This window comes from Tachysurus fulvidraco, chromosome 26 (genome assembly GCF_022655615.1).
Source record: "Tachysurus fulvidraco isolate hzauxx_2018 chromosome 26, HZAU_PFXX_2.0, whole genome shotgun sequence".
NCBI lineage: Eukaryota > Metazoa > Chordata > Actinopteri > Siluriformes > Bagridae > Tachysurus > Tachysurus fulvidraco.
This window is the reverse complement of record NC_062543.1, coordinates 13235471-13258073: the sequence shown is the minus strand read 5'-3', so window position 1 is coordinate 13258073 and position 22603 is coordinate 13235471. Positions and strand designations below refer to the sequence as shown.

The window sequence follows — 22603 nt, the reverse complement described above, 5'->3', positions numbered from 1 at the left end:
CTATTCTATTCTAAACATGAGGGATGTCAACGTTAGCATTCAAGATGATTGTTTCAGTTTTTTGTTCACCATGATTTTTCGCAACTCTCTTGTTACTGTCATCATGCCATTGTTCTAACCCAGACCAGTGCAAATTCCAATTACCAGTATGTTTTGATTAATGGTTAAACAGACAAACATTTACTGATTTGAAGTGTTTATTTATTTATTTATTTATTTATTTATTTATTTTACATACTAAACTGCATGAATTGTTCCACTTGAAGTCTGGATACGTGAATGTCAAAATATAGAAATTTATAAATGGAAAAATTCCAGTTTGTGTTCAGTGTTTATTTTAGTCACTTTGTCCAATTTCAATCCTGTATGCATTTTATCTGAATGAACACCTTTTCTGCTGTTGTGTCTTTCACTGAAGTTTTTATATTTCTCTGGGTTTAGTTACAGAGTAAATTTAAACTGTTATCCTTAAACACAGTGGTTTGTACTTTAAAAACAAAGCACAAGGCTAACTCAGTATCTCCAGCACATCACTGTAGATATCTTAAAAAAAAAAAAAATTTGCCTTCAAAATAAAAGCCCTAATGCGCCATTGCTTGCATGACCTGCACTTTTTCACGTTTGATTTTTAAGTTCTTTAATAATTCTATCATTTTTATTTCTAAGACAGAAACAGCCAAAGTGCTGCTCCAAGTTTCCAGTGCATCCTTTATATTTAGGGATAATTAAAAACTTTGATAGTTGCTGTTTTGATGATTAGTGGAATGATAGGATTTATAAAGCTCTGGAGCAAAAGTGAAAGTATCCTATAGCATATAAAAAGTATTTCCTTATTCGGATAAACCGCATGTGAAGCTGTGAAGCCGAAAATGGGTAATATGCAATGTAAGCTCTTGCTTTTTATTTCGTAAAGTAACTGTAAAATAGTGTGTTTTTTTTTAAAGCTGATGCTAATGATCAGTATGTTTCTTTCAGTCTGTGTAACTGTGTAAATGTGTTAACATTGTACACCTGTGAGTTATTTATTTCTTATTTTTATTTATTCTTACAAATTTCTGTTGTTTAACATATTTAGCTCAGGACCACACAGATAACCAGACTATGAAGTATTTTACTGTTGCACTTGGATGCACATTAAGACATCTTCTGGGTATAGAACATAAATTCCAGGAAATAATTCCAGCTCTGCAGAATGTGCAGAATCCAGAGGATTGTGATTTCATTATGGCTTTCTGCCCTGTTGTGGCTATTAAAGCAGCAGAAAAGACACTTGATACCCTACCAGGTAAACCTCTCATTATTATTTATTATAGCCTCAAGAAAATATCTGAAAAGTTTTGTGTTGGTGACTAATAAGTTGTGAGTTTAAATAAATAATTAAACATTCAGTTCAATTTAATTTTTATTCTCACGTCTCCATCAATAGGTAACAAACCTGTAGTTCTGGTGGTGCTTCATCATCCAGAACATATTGTACCAGACAGCAGCAGATCTGTAAATAGACAGAATACGATCACAGTCGACTATGTGATCCATGAAGATCAGGGATTACTGACGTGTCCTGAAAATGACAAAGCATTGTCCAAAGTTATAGAATTTATTGAGGTGAGGAATTTTTTATTTTTTTTTAAATCATGGTTAATTTTATTTTTGACAACAAAATTAAAAAGGGAAATCTTTACCGTTTAATTGCAAAAACAAAATGTTCTAACAATGTATTTTACAGGACATTCAGGGAGGGACACCGAGTAAAAGTCCATGTAAGTCACATTGTCACATACAGTTTATTGTGAATAATGTAACATTACCACATAGTTTAATTAATTAATTATTTTAGTCTTTTTTTAATTTGAATCTTTCTTAGACTCATGAAATCCCAGTAGCTACTTTTATTGCTCAATTTTAAATTCAGGAAGTACAGTTAAAATCCCAGGAATCATTTATTTTACGCTACAGGGACTGGTGATTTGATGTTTCTTTGCAATCTACATTTTATTTTGTCTTTAGATCATCAGCCTTCTGGTAACCAGATGTTGAAGCGTCCTCGTCTAGCATACTTCACTCTAATGTCTGGAAACACATTAGGACATCATGTGGACATAGAGAGGAAACTTTAGGAACAAATACCAGGTCTGCATAAGGTGATGAAATTGGAAGAGTCTGATTTAGTTCTAGTTTTCTGCCCTGTTGTTTCACAAGCTGGAACTGACACTGAAGCAGCAGTAAAGATGCTCAATACCCAAGCAGGTAAAACACTCATTATTCCAATAAATAAATAATTTTCACAAACATTTACGAGCATTAATTTACAGGATGAAAAATAATATTTGACATAAGCTCACTTACCTTCTTTCTCAATCTTTGTTTTTATTAAACTTTATTATTTGCCCAAAGTTTAATTTTACAAGAGAAATATTTGCTTTCTTATTTCCCTAAACTCCAATGTCTCCATCAAAAGGTGACAAACCTGCAGTTCTGGTGGTGCTTCATCACATGTTTAATCCAGAACTTATTGTATCAGACAGCAGCAGATCTGTTAACAGACAGAATACAATCACAGCCGACTGTCTGTTCCATAATGATCAGGGATTACTGATGTGTCATAAGAACAATGAAGCACTGTCCAAAGTTATAAACTGGATTGAGGTGAGGATTTTTATTTCTCTAAAATCATGGTGAATTTTACATTTTACAACAAAATTAAATTGGGAAATCTTTAGAATTTAAATAGAATTAGAATTTTATATTATACTACAGTGACTGATGATTTGTTTTCTCTTTAGATCATCAGCCTTTTGGCAACCAGATTTTGAAGCGTCCTCGTCTAACATACTTCACTCTAATGTCTGGAAAGACATTAGGACATCATGTGGACATAGAGAAGAAACTTCAGGAACTAATACCAGGCCTACAGATGGTGACGCATTTGGAAAAGTCTGATTTCATTTTGATTTTCTGCCCAGTTGTTTCACAAGCTGGAACTGTCATTGTAGAAGCATTGAAGATGCTCAATACCCAAGCAGGTAAACACTCATTATTCCAGTAAATAAATAATTTTCACAAAAATTTACAAGCATTGATTTACAGGATGAAAAATAACATTTGACATGAGCTCACTTACCTTCATTCTGAATCTTTGTTTTTTATTAAACTTTTATAGTTGTGTAAAAGTTAAATTTTACCATCTGAGAAATATTTTCTTACTTATTTCATTAAACTCCAATGTCTCCATCAAAAGGTGACAAACGTGCAGTTCTGGTGGTTCTTCATCACACTTTCAATCCAGAACTTAAGGTACCAGACAGCAGCAGATTAGTAAATAGACAGAATACGATCACAGTCGACTGTCTGTTCCATGAAGATCAGGGATTACTGATGTGTCATAAGAACAATGAAGCAATGTCCAAAGTTGTAAACTTCCTGCATCCCAAGGTGAGGCTAAAATCACTCACAGTGGGTGGGTTTTGTTTGTTCTACCATAGGTTTACTGTTAACTGCTTTGTTGCGTGTGTTTGCAGGGTGATGAAAATCCTGAAAAAAAAACAAAGTTCATGGCAATTTTGGTGAGTTTGACAAATTTGTAATTAATTTAAGCTAAGTTAGATGAATCTGGGCAATACGCCAGTGAGAAACATCTGAATCTTTTATTTCCGGACAGCTGCTGATAAGCATATGTACATAACATTATGTATGAATTTTGAATTAATGACTACTGTATGAATGTTCATTTATTCAGGAATAAATAGGTCCAGTTGGCGGAAAAACACTGACAGTAAGTGATTTTTTTTTCTTTTTTTGTAAATAATTATAATAAATAAGGATACAGTAAATATTAAAAAGTGAGATGAATTTTATGTTATTGCACAAATTTTAAAAAAAAAGCAATAGATTTAAAAAGACAGAAGATTAATCATGTGCTTTAGATGCGACATTTGTTTTTATTTATCTTCATCAAAAGAAGTATAGAAAAAAGAAAACATGATGAATGATGAATACAGAGAAGGCCATGTCCAACCTGGACCATCTTCCAGACCTTGAAGATCTCGGTTTCTTCTTAAGAAGCACTGACCAACCCACTACCCATATATATAGCTTAAATAAATCATGTTTAGAACTTGTAAGATTTATTTATGTAAAATTGACTCGTCTCCATTATGATTAATGTCCTTAAAACTGCTGAGTATTAGCATGTAGTAGATGCCTGCTTTTATTTGTGGCTCTCTCTATTCTTCCCACAAGCATGAACAGTGGACAATGTAATGTTCTTTATGATAAATACACTGAATAAATGAAATATGTAATAATTATAATAAGCAGTATATTATTATTTAATGCATTTCCATGTATTGTTCTGTAAAAGTAAAAATATATAAATGAAACAGTAGGGTTCATGATGCTGTAGTAATGCCATATATGATGCAGCATGATATAACACATTAGTTATTGCCTGTTATTCTGTGACAAACAATAAATGTTCTTGAAGCAGCTTTTGTTTCAGCAACTTTTTCCTCTTGAAATTAGACAAAACTAATGAAAGTACATAATTCTGTGATGATAATATATACCATGAATGAACTTCCCCTAGGGGACTGGACAGCTGAGTCACTGGCTATTTTCAAATGACAGTTGAAGACCTACTTATTCATATACTACATACATTATTCATATTCATACTACAGTAGCACTTTCTTCCTTGTTTGTTGTATGTGTGTATAAAAAAAACAACAGTAATTTAAGCGCACGGTATTGTAAGTCTGTAGCATATTGAACCAGAATTCATGCATTCAATGATAGAGACTTAAGCACTTTTGTATGTCGCTCTGGATAAGGACATCTGCCAAATGATGTAAATGTAAATGTAATGAATTATTTCTAATATTTCTAATATTCTAATTACATGGACTAATATTCATCCACAAAATGAAAGGTAACCCTTTAGCTGGATAGTATCTTTAGACTGTCTTAGATGAAGAAGGATTGATCTTCTGATTCTTAACATGTCATCAGAAGGAAATAGGATGTAGGAAATATAACAATTATGGATGTGCTGATCAGGCACATTGTTCTCATAGACATTTTGTTATTTGGTAGCAGTGACCTAACCTAAATTCTCTTCAGGTCAAATATCAGTGAATATTTTTAGGTGTTAAATAAATATAAATAAATAAATAAATAAAAGTCAAAAATACATACTGAATAAGATGTGAATTAGGCAAGAATGAGGTCACTTGCTGTACATAATACTGTATGTCTAATACCTTAATTATTTGCACACTACATCCAGTAGATGGCAGCAGATACATGCTACAGAAAAACAAATAAAACCATGAAGTGTTTGTTTACTTGTTCATTTTTAGTACGTCAGTCAATGTTAGAGGTTTAAGATGTAGAATTCATACCCATAGCATATTTGGGAGATTTACTAAAATCATAGACAAACCATTTTAACAACAGAAACCATAACACAAAGAACACCAGTTTTTTGTTAGCCTACTGTATTAACAACTTTTAGTGAGTCCTGGTAGCGACAGAGTTAAAAATGAAAGCAAACATTGCAGACATTCATAATGAAAGTGAAAGCTTTCTGTTTTTCTGAAGTTAGTCTGCGGATTCTGAAGCAAGCAGTCGACGTCAATAAGGTTAGTAATGAGGTTATAAGGCGATTTAATGGGGAAAAATAAATGTTTTTAGTGTGACGGTGTTGTATGTATGTATTTAGACATGTTTATAGACAGCTGTTTTTGATCTTGGTGTTTTGTCTAATTTTGTTTTGTTTAGTTGTTTCTTCTTTTCTTGTATTTCCGCTGTACAGCTGTAAATTTGAACAAACAACAACCTGACACCGAGCGCCTGAAAAGGGTGAGGCTTTATGACAACAAAGGCAGCTGTATAATACAGTATACATACATAAAACATACCCCATAGATGTATGTCACTTGTTTACTTTTTCTAGCAAACAGATAACATGGAGACTGGCCCGTCCAGAACAGAATCTGACAAAGCTTCTGAAAGTCAAAATGCCCCTCAGAATATCGGGAACGGTGACGTGCAAAATGAACCAAAAGCCTCTGGTAAGAGTTCAAAACTAATGTCTTCATGTGTTTTACAGATTTTATGTTGTATTTATATGCTGCTTTCTATGAGGAAATTATTTAAACCAACATATATATATATGTACAAAAGAAATGAAAGGAAATAATTATTATTAGGTTGAACTATGATAACTGACTCTCTGCTGTACAAATGTTTATGTCTCCAAGGCAGTATAATTTACAGGAAACAAAATATAACAGACAGACTGAATTGGAACTAAACATTTAACTAATTTATAGTTAGAAAAAGTGGTAAGAAGATACAACATGTATTTATTATATAAAACATGTATAATACATATGATTCTTGTATTCATGACAAAAGCCACCACAGATATAAAAACATAGACAATGAATAAAGGTGAGTTTACAGATAGACATAGATTTCATGGTAAAATTAGGTACAGTATATACAGGGTTGTAGCTCGGGGTTATGGATTTGTTCCTGTCCTGCATTTCAAAATTGTCTTTTATGTGTGTATGATTGTGTTCTGCCATGAGTTGTGCCCCAAGTCCCCTGGGATAAGTTCTTGGCTCTCTACGTAGGAAAAGAGCTACACAAAATGGATGGAGAGAATCATATTTTCTTTCAGGAGTGAGAGTAAAAACTAAAATCACATTTGTATGTATACATTTCTCACACTGTTGTGCTGAAGTGAAATGTCGACTATGAACCTTCTCACCCAACATCAGAGACCTCACTTATTCTCATGTGGCTCAATGGGAATTTCCCACAGCCACAATCCAAAATCTGATAGGAAGCAAACAAGTGGAAGCTTTTATAGCAGAGAAGTGGACTTGGGTGTGAGGGTCAGGTGTCATAATTCTTTTGGCAATACATAGTGTTGTAAAGTCAGAATTTCACCATGTGATGGTTTTTTTCAGGCCACCACACATACATTATAAGAAAAACAATGTAGGACTTTCTTTGATAAAGACTAATTGTTTTTCCAGATGGAACACTCGCTGCCAGTGCAGATGACATGGAAGTAGAACCAGGTAATATATCAAAGGGGTAACATTGACATATGATACTCAAAAATATGAGTAGTGGTTTATATCTTAATAATTATTACTAATGGCTAATTCCTATTTTTGTTTACAGAAAAGATGACAGACATATTTGTAGGAAATAAGGTTTTTGTTCTTGCCACTGGAAAAACATTAAATGTTGATAAGAAATTCATGGAACATCTTAAACAACAAAAACCAGATCTACAGGAGGTGAAAAATGTAGCTGAGTGCGATTACGTTCTGGTTTTCTGTCCTATTGTGTCACGAGCTGGAACCGACATTGAAGCGGCACTGAAAAAGCTTCAGGATATTGCAGGTATTATAATATATAAAGCATAAATAAAATTATCAGTGACATGGTGGTGTGATGCACTATGGTATAAATCACTCCACTGAATACAATGTTTTCTTTAGGTTACAAACCTGCTCTTCTAGTGGTGCTCCATCACACGTTTGATAAAGATTATGTTGTACCAGACAGCAGCAGAACTGTAAAAAGGAAGAATTCACTCACAGTAAACTGTCTGTTCCATGAAGATCAAGGATTACTTCAGTGTAGAATAAATGCTGAATCACTGACAAAAATTATAAGCATTCTAAAACCTGAGGTAGATGTTAAATTACTTCTTTGAACATTATTTACTTTATGCCTCTAACATACAATAAACCCATGAAATGATTATTCATGAAATGATTTTCCCCCCACAATTGCTTTTTAGCATTTATAATGAACAATGTTTAATTTTCCATATTATTAAGAAATGTACCAAAAGTAGCATAAAACATTTGAATTTGTCTTGCACTTGTTTATTTGGTTGTAGTCGTAGCTAAATTTTTCAACATGCTGTCCACGTGTGCAATCATTGACAAGTTATGATGTAAAAAATATACAGTTTAGCTAGTGGGTATGGGATCAGAATTGTTTCGTTATTCTGAATAAATATACTATGATCCAAAAATAATTATAAAGAGTTTAAACAAATATATTTTAAATCAACAAATGCACAATAAGCAAACCGTAAATATATGTTACAAATTTCACAAAAAGAAACGAAATTCACAAATAAATAAAATGGAATTTGCAAATAAATTTTTTTTTATAAATATATATTTAATTGTATTTAGCGAGTAAATCAGAACGTGATTGGTTGGAGGTAGATCGTGCCACGATTGGTCAGCGCCACGAGACCGTTGTCCGATTGGCTGGAGTAGACGGTGGGCGGAGTCCACCTATTTGTGGATTCTTGTGCACGTCTTGACGTTAGAAATGTTTCAAATCCACAAATGCACAGAACGCAATCCACAAATGAGCAGGAAGCCATTCGCAAATAAATACAATTTATAAATATTTTTTTTATTTGCAAATCCCATTTTATTTATTTGTGAATTCCATTTCTTTTTGTGAAATTTGTAACATATATTTACGGTTTGCTTATTGTGCATTTGTTGATTTAAAAAATATTTGTGAAACTCTTTATATTTATTTGTGGATCATAGTATATTTATTCAGAATAACGAAACAATTCTGACCCCATAAGTGGGAGAATGTGAGCATGAGCATGTGCACAATGTATTTTGTGTGTTCATCTTTAAAAGCATTGAAATCTTATTGAGGGAAATTCAAAGTATTGAGTTTTGGAAAAGTGAAGTTTTACAGCATGCGTTACTGATATGTTGTGTTTTTTCTTTTAGGAGTCATGGAAGAATTTTTCCTGGTTACCTTTTTCAACTTCGTCTCATAACGTATGTAATATTAGCTAAGTAAATCCTGTATATCGGTTGCATAGTGAGGTAAAATTCTTTGTGTGTGTGTGTGTATATATATATATATATATATATATATATATATATATATATATATATATATAAATATATATATAGTCATACTTTAAATACCCCTGGCAAATTCTAACTTGAAGTTACTTTTATTCAACTAGCAAGTTTTTTCTTGATTAGAAATGACACAGGCGTCTCCGAGAGGATAATAAGACGATGTACAAGAGGCATCATTGTGGAAAAAAATATTACTCAGCTTTTATTTACATTTGAACAAAAAGTGGCATGTTCAAAATTATTCATACCCTTCTCAACAGTCAAAAGAAAAGCCTTTATTGGCTATTACAGCAATCAAACACTTGCTATAATTGCTGACCAGCTTTTTGCAGGTCTCCACTGATATTTTTGCCCATCCATCTTTAGCGATGAGCTCCAACTCTTTTAGATTGGAGGGTCTCCTTGCCCTCACCCTGATCTTTAGCTCCCTCCACAGATTCTCAATCGGATTTAAGACAGGACTCTGGCTGGGCCACTAAAAAACATTAATGTTTTTGTCTGCAAACCATTTCTTCACCACTTCTGCTGTGTGCTTTGGGTTGTTATCATGCTGAAATGTCCACTGGTGCACAAGGCCAAGTTTCTCTGCAGACTTCCGGATGTTGTTTTTGAGAATTTTGAGGTGGTTTCCACCACCATGTTTGACAGTGGGGATGGTGTTCTTAGGTTTGAAGGCTTCTCCCTTTTTATGCCAAATTAAAGCTGCATCAATGTGGCCAAACAATAAAATTTTTGTTTCATCTGACCATAAAACAGAAGACCAGGAGTCTTCTTCTTTGTCCAGATGAACATTTGCACAGGTAAAGTGGGCTTTTGTGTGCCTTATCTGGAGAAGTGGTGTCCTCCTTGGTCTGTATCCACTGAATTCAGCGGTGTGCAGTGTCTCACTGAGGACCTGGGGCTGTGCATTTTGGCTGCTCACAAGTCAGGAAAGGGCTATAATTCCTTATCTAGATGTTTTGTAGCCACTGGAACTTCAAAACATCTAGATAAGGTCTTATAGCCCTTTCCTGACTTGTGAGCAGCCACAATGTGCAGTTGCAGGTCCTCAGTGAGCTCCTATTTCTTAGCCATGACTGTCCACAAAACAACAGCAGAGAGCTTCTCTTTTACACCTTTTGAGTTGATTAAAAAACAGCTGTTCGCAATGAATCAGGGTAATTAGGATGCTTTAGAACAGCTTGGGCTATTTGGAATGATATAGATCTTTGGATTTTCCCATAAACTGTGACAGTCTCTCTTTATATATATATATATACACACACACACACACACACACACACACACACACACACACACACACACACACACACACACACACACACACACACACATAAAGAATGCCCTTGTTTACTTTTTCTAGCAAACAGATAACATGGAGACTGGACCATCCAGAACAGAATCTGACAAAGCTTCTGAAAGTCAAAATGCCCCTCAGAATATCGGGAACGGTGACATGCAAAATGAACCAAAAGCCTCTGGTAAGAGTTCAAAACTAATGTCTTCATGTGTTTTACAGATTTTATGTTGTATTTCTATGCTGCTGTCTATAAGAAAATTAGTTAAACCATCATATACATGTACAAAAGAAATGAAAGGAAATAATAATTATTAGATTGAACCATGATAACTGACTTAACTGACTTCTCCAAATGTTTATGCCTCCAGTATAATTTACAGGAAACTGAATTGGTACTAAACATTTAACTAGTGTATAGTTCAAAAAAGTGTTAAGAAGATATTTATTATATAAAAACATGTATAATACATATGATTCTTGTATTCATGACCAAAGATACCACAGATATAAAAACATAGACTATGAATAAAGGTGAGATTAAAGATAGATTTCATGGTAAGATTTCATGGTAAAGTTAGGTACAGTATATACAGGCTTGTAGCTCGGGATTATGGATTTGTTCCTGTTCTGCATTTTCTGCATTCAGTCTTTTATGTGTGTATGATTGTGTTCTGCCATGAGTTGTGCCCCAAGTCCCCTGGGATAAGTTCCTGGCTCTCTACGTAGGAAAAGAGCTACACAAAATGGATGGAGAGAATCATATTTCCTTTCAGGAGTGAGAGTAAAAACTATTTCTCACACCGTTGTGCTGAAGTGAAATGTCGACTATGAACCTTCTCACCCAACATCAGAGACCTCACTTATTCTCATGTGGCTCAATGGGAATTTCCCACAGCCACAATCCAAAATCTAATAGGAAGCAAACAAGTGGAAGCTTTTATAGCAGAGAAGTGGACTTGGGTGTGAGGGTCAGGTGTCCAAATTCTTTTGGCAATATATAGTGTTGTAAAGTCAGAATATCACAATGTGATGTTTTTTCAGGCCACCACACATACATTATAAGAAAAACAATGTAGGACTTTCTTTGATAAAGACTATTTGGTTTTCCAGATGGAACACTCGCTGCCGGTGCAGATGACATGGAAGTAGAACCAGGTAATATATCAAAGGGGTAACATTGACATACAATACTCAAAAAAATGAGTAATGGTTTATATCTTAATAATTATTACTAATGGCTAATTCCTATTTTTGTTTACAGAAAAGATGAAAGACATATTTGGAGGAAATAAGGTTTTTGTTCTTGTCACTGGAAAAACATTAAAAGTTGATAAGAGATTCATGGAACATCTTAAACAACAAAAACCAGATCTGCAGGAGGTGAAAAATGTAGCTGAGTGCGATTACGTTCTGGTTTTCTGTCCTATTGTGTCACGAGCTGGAACCGACATTGAAGCGGCACTGACAAAGCTTCAGGATATTGCAGGTATTATAATATATAAAGCATAAATAAAATAATCAGTGACATGGTGGTGTGATGCACTATGGTATAAATCACTCCACTGAATACAATGTTTTCTTTAGGTTCCAAACCTGCTCTTCTAGTGGTGCTCCATCACACGTTTGATAAAGATTATGTTGTACCAGACAGCAGCAGAACTGTAAAAAGGAAGAATTCACTCACAGTAGACTGTCTGTTCCATGAAGATCAAGGATTACTTCATTGTACAAAAAATGCTGAATCACTGGCAATAATTCTATGCATTATAAAACCTGAGGTAGATGTTAAATTACTTCTTTGAACATTATTTACTTTATGCCTCTAACATACAAAAAAACCATGAAATGATTATTCATGAAATGATTTTTTCCCCCACAATTGCTTACAGCATTTATAATGAAAAATGTTTACTTTTCCATATTCTTAAGAAATGTACCAAAAGTACCATAAAATATTTAATGGCTTGCACTTGTTTATTTGGTTGTAGTCATAGCTACATTTTTCAACATTCTGTCCACGTGTGCAATCATTGACAAGTTATGATGCAAAAATATACGGTTTAGCTAGTGGGAGAATGTGAGAATCTCTGAAATCTGTACAATGAACTTGTGCACAATGTATTTTGTGTGTTCATCTTTCAAAGCATTGAAATCTCATTGAGGGAAATTCAAAGCATTGAGTTTTTTTAAAACTGAAGTTTTACAGCATGCATGTTACTGTGTTTTTTGTGTTTTTTCTTTTAGAAGTCAAGGCAGATTTATTCCTGGATTTCTTGCCTACGTAGTATCAACTTCAATCCTCTATCTTGGTTGAACTGGAGTGAGGTAAAACTCTTTTACTTTAATATTGTACTAATACAGTATATTGAAAAATTAACATAACTATAAAATAACTAAAACAATCAGTCTACACGTGTAGAAATTAAGGAATGTGTGGAAGCCAATTATTGTTATTATTCATAATATGAATCCATAATAGCAGCTTTAATACGTCTTTTTACTGTTCATTGTTTTCCATTGTTTTTGGATGTATTATCATCACATGTGGCTTGGTAGCATTACCAATTTATTAACAAAGCAAAAAACTCTCAGTTTTGTTCTTGAAGCAATGTGTTGGCACAGATGGCACTAAAGGGAAGAAAGTTAAAGATACTAATTATCATTCTAAAAACATACAGATTTAAACATCATTCTTAAGTCATTGTATTTGGCAACGATGTAAAATTTTGCAGTTGATTGACAATAGTAATAATAATCACAAGATAATGTGACTTTCCATTTGCACAGTGCAAAAGTGTTTATAGGCTCTGTGCTTTAAATTTGAATTTAGCTTTTAGACAATTACTAACATTTGAATTTGTCTTGCACTTGTTTATTGGGTTGTAGTCATAGCTTCCTTTTTTCAACATTCTGTCCACGTGTGCAATCATTGAAGTTATGATGTAAAAATATCCAGTTTAGCTAGTGGGAGAATGTGAGAATCTCAGAAATCTGCACAGTAAACATGTGCACAATGTATTTTGCGAGTTCACATTTAAAAGCATTGAAATCTCAGTGAGGGAAATTCAAAGCATTGAGTGTTTCGAAAAAGTGAAGTTTTACAGCATGCGTGTTACTGATATGTTGTGTTTTTTCTTTTAGGATTCATGGTGGATTTATTCCTGGATTTGTTCTCTACTTTCGGCTCCTATAGGCTATTCTTTATCTTGGTTGTATAGTGAGGTAAAACTCTTTGACTTTAATATTGTACTAATACAATATACTAATTATTATTAACACAACTAGATGGCACTAAAGAGAAGAAAATTCAAGATATTAATTATCATTTTGAAAACAGACTTCAACGTCATACTTAAGTCATTGTAACGGGCACAAATGTAAAATTTTGAAGTAATCAAGTAATAGGCTCTGTGCCTTAAATTTGAATTTAGCTTTTAGACAATAACCAGTCTGCCATATTTTTTGTAGGACCAAAGCCAGAGTAAAGATCCAGAAACAAATGAGCAAGGTAAGCAGTGGTCTTTCCATGTTTCCTATGCTGCATGAATAAGATGTCCATATTTTTTTTTATATTTTGTGCAGTTACAATACAACTTTATTTAAATATATAAAATTCTGTTTGACTGGTCAGGTGACCGAAACAAGTTTAATCCAAAATTTAAAAGCACGACAAAGGGTTAACCTATAATGTCAATAACATTCGTCTGAAGTGTTAATAGAGAGATCATATTCATAATTCTGTGATTTATTTTATAAATCTATGCTGAAGTTAATAAAAAAAATAATAAATGTATATGAATGTAATTTTGTAGTTTAAGATGTACATACCTGCAAATATTATGAAGTCCCCAGTCCCCATTACACTGCATGCAATTTCTTGAAAACTCTTTATTTTATAGATTCTGTTTGGAGGATTTTGGTATTAGGGAGAAATGACGCTTGTAAAAGTTCGTCAAAAACAATCATTCTAGGGAGAGACGAGATAAACCCGGCTGATGAATCTATAGCTGATTTCATCATCATCCACAAGAAGGTGACTGTTGTGGAGACCCCTGACTTTTTCTCAGCAGAACTCTCTCAGGAGAAAATAAGAAAGGATGTCGAAGAAGCTATCAATCTGTCTAAGCCCGGACCCCATGTCTTCCTCCTGATAATACCTGTAAAGCTTTCAGAAGACAATAAAGTTATGGTAGAGGATTTAAAAGTGACTTTCTTAAAGATGGAAGAGATCTTTGTAGAGAGGTTCTGGAAACACACCATGATAATATTCAGTGTTAGTAATGAATCTCTGAAGAAGAAGATTGAGGAGTTTATCCAATCAGGAGACCAGGAGGTCCAGACACTTGTACAGAAATGTGAGTACGAGTATGACATTCTCATGACTAAGGACAATGAAGTTGGTCCTCAGGACTTAGAGTATCTGCTGAAGAAGATAGAGAAGATAAAAGAAGGAGACGTACAGGACTTCTACAGTAGTGAGGTTTATCTGAAGACACGAGTTTCGATTGGAGGGATTGAGAAAAAGATTGACAATGAACTAGAGGATCAAGATGATCCAGCGAATGAACTGATGAGAAACATAGAACAGAACAAAGAAGAAGAAACAAACATAAATGGAAAGGCAGAGCAAGAAGAGTCAGAGCAAAGTCCAAAAGAGATGGAAATTGTTGAATATGACATGGCGCTTTAGAAGGTGAATGAAGAGTGCACAGAGACAGAGGGGAAAGTTTGAAATATAGACTTTCCTGTCTGGAATCTGTAGAGATTTTTTAAATTCTAGCATGAAGATGCAAGAAGAGATTGAAGGAAAGGATTAACAAATCAAGGGAGATAATACAATCTATAGAGAATTGCTTGACAATTTTCTTTTTCCTGGCGAATCTAAAAATAATTGTATTCCTGGTTTGTAATGCTAAATAGTAATAATAACAAATAGATTGCAGCGTTATATGTAGTAGATAATGAGTAATCATTGTATTTTACTGTCACTGTCAGACGTTTTAGCTTTGCCTTGCACTAAAGCTCTATAAATTAGAAAATGCTACCAGTTCAGCACTGAATACATTACATGATATTTCTCTTGTGATAAGTCACTCTGTATCTCATTATATACTGCTTATAACACTTATAAACACTATAAACACTCTATTGTGATGTAAAATCGTACATATATGAATTCTGTGTCCAATCGTTGTCTCCCAGTCCATCTCGTACTCTCCAAAACTCTTGCCTTTGCAATATACTAAAGTGTGTATCGGATATTGAATAAGTTTAAAATAAACAGAGACTGTAAAAAAAAAAAAAAAAACATTTGTAAATGTGTTACTTTTGCATGTTCATAAATTTGCAGTCATGATAATAAAGGATAATGCTCCAAAATTTACAAGCACAAGTGATTATTACACCTTATTCTACAGCACTGAATATTCATCAGTTCTATCACTGGGCAGCTTGTTTTAATATGTTATTTCTATAGAAGCTATTTTATAGATTGTACCACAGATGTCCTACATAATACAAGTCCTACATAATACAGGTAAAACTTGGTGTTATTTAACACAGAATAGTGTACAGAATAGTGTGGTTATATTCCTATAAAACTATGCCACATTGTGTGTTTTATTTATTTTGAAACAATTCCCAATTACACTTCAGGTAAAAAACAACAACTCAGTGTTGTACCATCACAATTTTTTTCACATTAACTGCAAAGAAATGAAGGTTAGTATATTTTACAGTATAAAGCTTTATTAAAGTAACTATAGAAATTAAATGAGTAGATTTGGATACATTATTTATAATATTCATAAATATGAATTAATAATTATAGCATTATTGTGTGTTTAATAACCATCATATTTCTCCATTCAGCATTCAAAACATATAATTAATCTTCTTACAAATTTTTAAGTTTTTGAAAAAAGGTAGTAATAAAATAAAAGTTAATATATACATAGTTGATCTGGGTGTTCAGAAATCTCAGCTCAGGCTCTGTAGTCTGTGGTAGACTAGTGACATATATATATATGAACAAAATGCAGTGAATGAACAAAAGAGAAATCTTAATCAAATCAATATTTAGTGTCACCAGCCTTTGCCTTCAAAACAGCAGCAATTCTTCTAGGTACACTTGCACACAGTTTTTGAAGGAACTCGGCTGGTAGGTCGTTCCAAACATCTTGGAGAACTAACCACAGATCTTCTGTGGATGTCGGCTTTCTCACATCCTTCTGTCTCTTCATGTAATCCCAGACACACTCGATGATGTTGAGATCAGGGCTCTGTGGGGGCCGTGCCATCGCTTCATGCTGGTTTGAAGGCAAATAACAAAATATTAAACAAAATTAACCAAATAACACCAAATATTGATTTGATTTTGATCTTTCTTTTGTTTGCTCACTTTGCATTTTCTAAATTGACAGAAATAAACACTCATTATTTATATTTCTGAAAGCAGTCTTTGTTTACAGCATTTTTTCACACCTGCCTAAAAGTAGCCTTTCTTGATTGGCTCGACTAAGAACTCCAGGCGCTTGGTTCCTGCCCGGTTCCATAGAGACAGCGGTGCGGACTGATACATTTTGGGCGCTGCGGCACATTAAATATATGACAAATAGTCAAAAAGTTTTTCGGTGTGAGAAATACAATGTGTAGCGTGGGTATAGTTTAATCCTCAGCTAGGGTGATTTTGGTGGTTTCCTCCCTCCATGTTCTCTGTTATTCTGCTACTTACCCAAACCAAGCAGAAACCCAAGATCTGAATGTGTCTACAGTATTTTGTGTGAACTTTTCATCCTCTCTGTTCTGTTCCTTGTGATATAGATGCCGGGACAAGCTGGCCCACATAAAACCAATAAAAATAATCTCCGGAATTAGGCCATGGTTTCACATTCTACAATCCTTTTTTCTTTTCATTTGGATCATGAGAGATGGAAATCCACTAGAGGTTTAGATAAGCAGACAATGTTACTGTAGTCTCTTTGAGCCAGCCGGGTGTTTTTGGCTCATTCTTTGTGTTTTAGTCATTTTCTGACATGCTTAGGGCATGTTATCTTTAGTCAGTTTGTTTCATGCACTTTACATAGGGGGTAAAAGCAACTGGGAAAAGCAGTATTCTGTGGTGAAATGTGTTTCTTATTTTACCTCTAAAAATGAATGGATTTTGGCTATATGAGGAAATGAGCATTGTTCTCGAGTAAGACTCTTAAGGGAACAAAAGACGCAGCTCTTTTCATACACTGTGCTTCTGTGCCCTGTGTTTGTCTCAAGGTTACAGAGAAACGTCTAGAGGAATAGCTTTAAGGACAAATGTGCATTAAGCAAACGATGATGAATAACCGTAGTTTCATGTAATCCTAAAGGAAATATTTGCTATCATAATAGGAAACCTAAAAGTTCACTAGTGCCGTTCTGTTTTTTGTGAAATCCCCAACTTTGTTTATAAGACTCTCAGAGATTAATTTTTTTCTACTGTGTTTTTACAAATAACCTTATTTTGATCATTTTTTTAATGTAAATAATACATAGAATGCTATTGACATTGTATTTTGTGATGTGTGAAATTTATCACTAATTATTCTATTGCATATCTGCAGGAATGCTACAGAACGGTAAAAAGTTTGACTCCTCGCGAGACAGAAACAAGCCCTTTAAATTTAAAATCGGCCGACAGGAAGTCATCAAAGGCTGGGAGGAAGGTGTTGCACAGGTAATGCAAAATATCTTTACTCATTACTTTGGTGTTCCAAATAAATGACGTTCGACGTTCTGTATTGACCTCTGACCTCGTTCACAGATGAGCCTAGGCCAGCGGGCGAAGATCACCTGCACTCCAGATATGGCATATGGAGCCACAGGGCACCCTGGGGTCATCCCTCCTAATGCCACACTCATATTTGATGTGGAGCTGCTCAAGCTGGAGTAAATCCTCCTCTTCAGAAGGAAGAAACTCTAACAATCTGCCCCACCATGGAAATGCTTCCTGTGAATTTAGGGTCTCAAACTACACACTCGGAATATTCTCGTCTTCGTCGTCTGCGATGTGCTGCATATTTGACCTAGCTCCTTTTAAACATGTGCAACACTACAAATCTAGTTTGCTTATAAGCAATGTCATATACATCTGATCATGTTTATGAACATGAATATTTCTACTATTCTAATTACATGGACTAATTTTCATCAACAAAATAAAAGGTAACCCTTTAGCTTGATAATATCCTTAGACTGTCTTAGATGAAGAAGGACCGATCTACTGATTCTTAACATGTCATCAGAAGGAAATAGGATGTACGGTAGGAAATATAACAATTATGGATGTGCTGATATTATAACTACAAAAATAATGTTAACACTGTGAAGCTTTTTGTGAAGAAATGTTTATTTCAAATTTTGGAACAAATCTCCTATGTACGTTTATCAGTACCCTTGACTCTGTCGTTTCTTTCTGGAAAAGTTAATGTTTGATTCAGTTAAAAGAAAAACAAAAAAACAAAGGGGGTGATTTTACCAAGGGGAAAAGATCAAGCACATTCATTGCTAACAAATAACAGAGTCTATTAGAACAGACATAATTTTAGATGTATATCCTCGTTAATGCATTTCCATGCCAGATCTTAGACACTTGTTGTATTATTGTCGTTGGTGGTGTCCTAAATTCTCTTCAAGTGAAATTGCAGTCAATATAAATAAATAAATAAATAAATATAATAATAATTTAAAGCCATATGGAATAAGATGTGAATTAGGCGAGAATGAGGTCACTTGCTGTACATCATACTGTATGTCTAATACCTTCATTTACTATTAGGACACTACATCCAGTAGATGGCAGCAGATAAATGCTACAGAAAAAAAACAACAAAAGCAACAAGTATTTGTTTACTTGTTAATTTTCAGTGTTGTATAAAGTACTAGAAAGCAATACTCGAGTAAAAGTACAAGTATCGTACTAGAAAAAGACTTTGGTAGAAGTGAAAGTCACCTTTTAGAATATTACTCAAGTAAAAGTCTTAAAGTATCTGATATTTACTGTACGTAAGTATCATTTTCTGATATTATTGTACTTAAGTATTTGAAGTAAAAGTAAAAAGTAAAATTTCAGTGATTTTCGGTAGGCATAAGAGCAGGGGCGGTTCTAGGGCTTCATCTTTAGGGGTTTTAGCCCTTAGTGAGAAATTAAAACAAGAAGAGTTTTATATTATATATTATATGACTACATAGTAAGCCAAAAGTTATGGTATTATTTAAAATGGCAAAAGTGGACACCAAAATTTTATGTAATGATGCCAGTCTTAAATCAGATCAGTTCATCTATGTGTACATTCTCTACAAACACTGTGTCCGATGAATGCAGTCATTAATAAACTAATATTCACAAAACAAAGACCAGATCAATAAATATTATTTTTTTTAGTATTGAATGGATTGTTTGCATTAATATTTTGTTTGTGCTACAACTCTGGTAATAAGAATGGTGACATTTCACTGCTTTTGGTTGCCGTATTTGCGGCTTACAGCTGATTAATTCAATTCAATTCAAGTTTATTTGTATAGCGCTTTTTACAATAGACATTGTCTCAAAGCAGCTTTACAGAACATAAACACAGAGCAGAAGGTAAACATAGTTAATGATAAAGGAATTAACGAATAATAATAAAAGAAATAAGAATTAACAGAATAAAAATTCTAGATTATTATTAGTTGTATATAGTTCACAGTGTGTATGTATTTATTTAACGCCTCCAGCTCTGACTGCGCGTGCACGCTGCGCGTACCTGTGCTTCTCCGTAGAGCATGCGGTGCCGCGTAATGCAATCTAGGAGCAGCGATTCGCCAAACCTTCCTTATTACAGTCACACACATTTCTGCTGATTTTATTTTGTAGTAACGAGTAACGAAGATGCTTAGTGGAAATATAACGGAGTAAAAGAATACATTTTATCTAGGAAATGCAGTGGAGTAAAAGTGAAAGTTGACATAAATAAATAGCGAAGTAAATTACAGATACGTGACATTTTTACTTAAGTACAGTAACGAAGTATTTGTACTCCGTTACATTACAACACTGTTAATTTTTAATACGTTACTCAATGTTAGAGGTTTAAGACCATATGTATGTTAGAGACTGGGTATCATAGTCAGTACGAAACACTACGCACTCAGAGATTTCAGCAACAAGTAACAAGACAAAGCCTAAAGCAAATTTTTTTAACAGGCCTGCAGCTAGCCTAATGATTACATACCTGTATGTCTAAGAAAAAGACTGAAGGTTATTCATTAGATCGTTGTTGTGTATGAGACATACTTCCCTCACAATTTTATGGCATAATGGAGTTGTTGATTTTAGATGGAAATTGACAGCATGAGAAAACTGAAACATAAAAAACCAGTACAATAAATATTCGTTCAGAAAAGCTAATACAGCCTTGCACAAATGTTTATCTCCTTATCTGGGCTATTATGCAATATTATTTGATTATTTGAGAGTGAAAAGCCCAACTCTAATGGTGGTGGAGAAACTCTGATCCTGTAAAGCTGCAGTCCAGCTACATGGCTTTTCTAATGCATTGGGGAAGTGGTGGCTCAACTGGGGCAGTGGTGGCTCAACTGACTGGGGCAGTAGTGGCTCAACGGGGGCAGTGGTGGCTCAACTGGGGCAGTAGTGGCTCAACTGGTTAAGGCTCTGAGTTGTTGATCGGAGGATCGGGGTTAAAGGCCCAGCACAGCCAAGCTGCCACTGCTGGGCTCTTGAGCAAGGCCCTCAACCCTCCCTACTCCAGGGGCGCTGTATCATAGCTGCCCCTGCACTCTGACCCCAACCTCCTTGGTTGGGGTATGTGAAGAAAATAATTCCACTGTGCTGTAATGTATATGTGGTGATAATAAAGGCTTCTCTGCCCTGTTCTGTTCTATTCTATTCTATTGAATTCTATTCTATTCTATTCTATTCTAAACATGAGGGATGTCAATGTTAGCATTCAAGAAAATTGTTTCAGTTTTTTGTTCACCATGATTTTTCGCAACTCTCTTGTTACTGTCAAATTCCAATTACCAGTATGTTTTGATTAATGGTTAAACAGACAAACATTTACTGATTTGAAGTGTTTATTTATTTATTTATTTTACATACTAAACTGCATGAATTGTTCCACTTGAAGTCTGGATACGTGAATGTCAAAATATAGAAATTTATAAATGGAAAAATTCCAGTTTGTGTTCAGTGTTTATTTTAGTCACTTTGTCCAATTTCAATCCTGTATGCATTTTATCTGAATGAACACCTTTTCTGCTGTTGTGTCTTTCACTGAAGTTTTTATATTTCTCTGGGTTTAGTTACAGAGTAAATTTAAACTGTTATCCTTAAACACAGTGGTTTGTACTTTAAAAACAAAGCACAAGGCTAACTCAGTATCTCCAGCACATCACTGTAGATATCTTAAAAAAAATAAAAAATTTGCCTTCAAAATAAAAGCCCTAATGCGCCATTGCTTGCATGACGTGCACTTTTTCACGTTTGATTTTTAAGTTCTTTAATAATTCTATCATTTTTATTTCTAAGACAGAAACAGCCAAAGTGCTGCTCCAAGTTTCCAGTGCATCCTTTATATTTAGGGATAATTAAAAACTTTGATAGTTGCTGTTTTGATGATTAGTGGAATGATAGGATTTATAAAGCTCTGGAGCAAAAGTGAAAGTATCCTTATAGCATATAAAAAGTATTTCCTTATTCGGATAAACCGCATGTGAAGCTGTGAAGCCGAAAATGGGTAATATGCAATGTAAGCTCTTGCTTTTTATTTCGTAAAGTAACTGTAAAATAGTGTGTTTTTTTTTTAAAGCTGATGCTAATGATCAGTATGTTTCTTTCAGTCTGTGTAACTGTGTAAATGTGTTAACATTGTACACCTGTGAGTTATTTATTTCTTATTTTTATTTATTCTTACAAATTTCTGTTGTTTAACATATTTAGCTCAGGACCACACAGATAACCAGACTATGAAGTATTTTACTGTTGCACTTGGATGCACATTAAGACATCTTCTGGGTATAGAACATAAATTCCAGGAAATAATTCCAGCTCTGCAGAATGTGCAGAATCCAGAGGATTGTGATTTCATTATGGCTTTCTGCCCTGTTGTGGCTATTAAAGCAGCAGAAAAGACACTTGATACCCTACCAGGTAAACCTCTCATTATTATTTATTATAGCCTCAAGAAAATATCTGAAAAGTTTTGTGTTGGTGACTAATAAGTTGTGAGTTTAAATAAATAATTAAACATTCAGTTCAATTTAATTTTTATTCTCACGTCTCCATCAATAGGTAACAAACCTGTAGTTCTGGTGGTGCTTCATCATCCAGAAC

General features: G+C 34.1%; 2 protein-coding genes and 1 long non-coding RNA gene across 5 annotated transcripts; all 3 read left to right on the top strand.

The window, feature by feature from the left end:
* The first annotated feature begins 602 nt into the window (after positions 1–602).
* Positions 603–2169, top strand: LOC125140318. 2 transcript variants are annotated; one of them, XR_007139619.1, is made up of 5 exons: positions 603–873; positions 1076–1285; positions 1427–1605; positions 1727–1760; positions 2008–2169. It is a non-coding gene; the product is annotated as an uncharacterized LOC125140318 (long non-coding RNA). The 2 variants fall into 2 exon arrangements; XR_007139618.1 differs by having other exon boundaries at positions 605–885.
* Positions 2170–5366: 3197 nt separating this feature from the next.
* LOC113640203 lies at positions 5367–15622 on the top strand. 2 transcript variants are annotated; one of them, XM_047809398.1, is made up of 15 exons: positions 5367–5639; positions 5813–5859; positions 5954–6071; positions 7047–7091; positions 7198–7422; positions 7521–7714; positions 8799–8849; positions 10303–10420; positions 11350–11394; positions 11501–11725; positions 11824–12017; positions 12487–12564; positions 13381–13461; positions 13708–13747; positions 14139–15622. In XM_047809398.1, the coding sequence occupies exons 3-15, from the start codon at positions 5966–5968 to the stop codon at positions 14927–14929; spliced, it is 2193 nt and encodes a 730-aa protein (XP_047665354.1). In that variant the 5' UTR covers positions 5367–5639; positions 5813–5859; positions 5954–5965; the 3' UTR covers positions 14930–15622. The 2 variants fall into 2 exon arrangements, with proteins under 2 accessions (XP_047665354.1, XP_026998391.2); XM_027142590.2 differs by having other exon boundaries at positions 5368–5639; positions 12484–12564.
* A 2168-nt stretch (positions 15623–17790) lies between these two features.
* LOC125140316 (peptidyl-prolyl cis-trans isomerase FKBP1B-like) lies at positions 17791–18355 on the top strand. The gene is made up of 2 exons (XM_047809472.1): positions 17791–17947; positions 18035–18355. Exons 1-2 carry the CDS (start codon positions 17837–17839, stop codon positions 18161–18163), a joined length of 240 nt encoding a protein of 79 aa, XP_047665428.1. The 5' UTR covers positions 17791–17836; the 3' UTR covers positions 18164–18355.
* The last annotated feature ends 4248 nt before the right edge of the window (positions 18356–22603 follow it).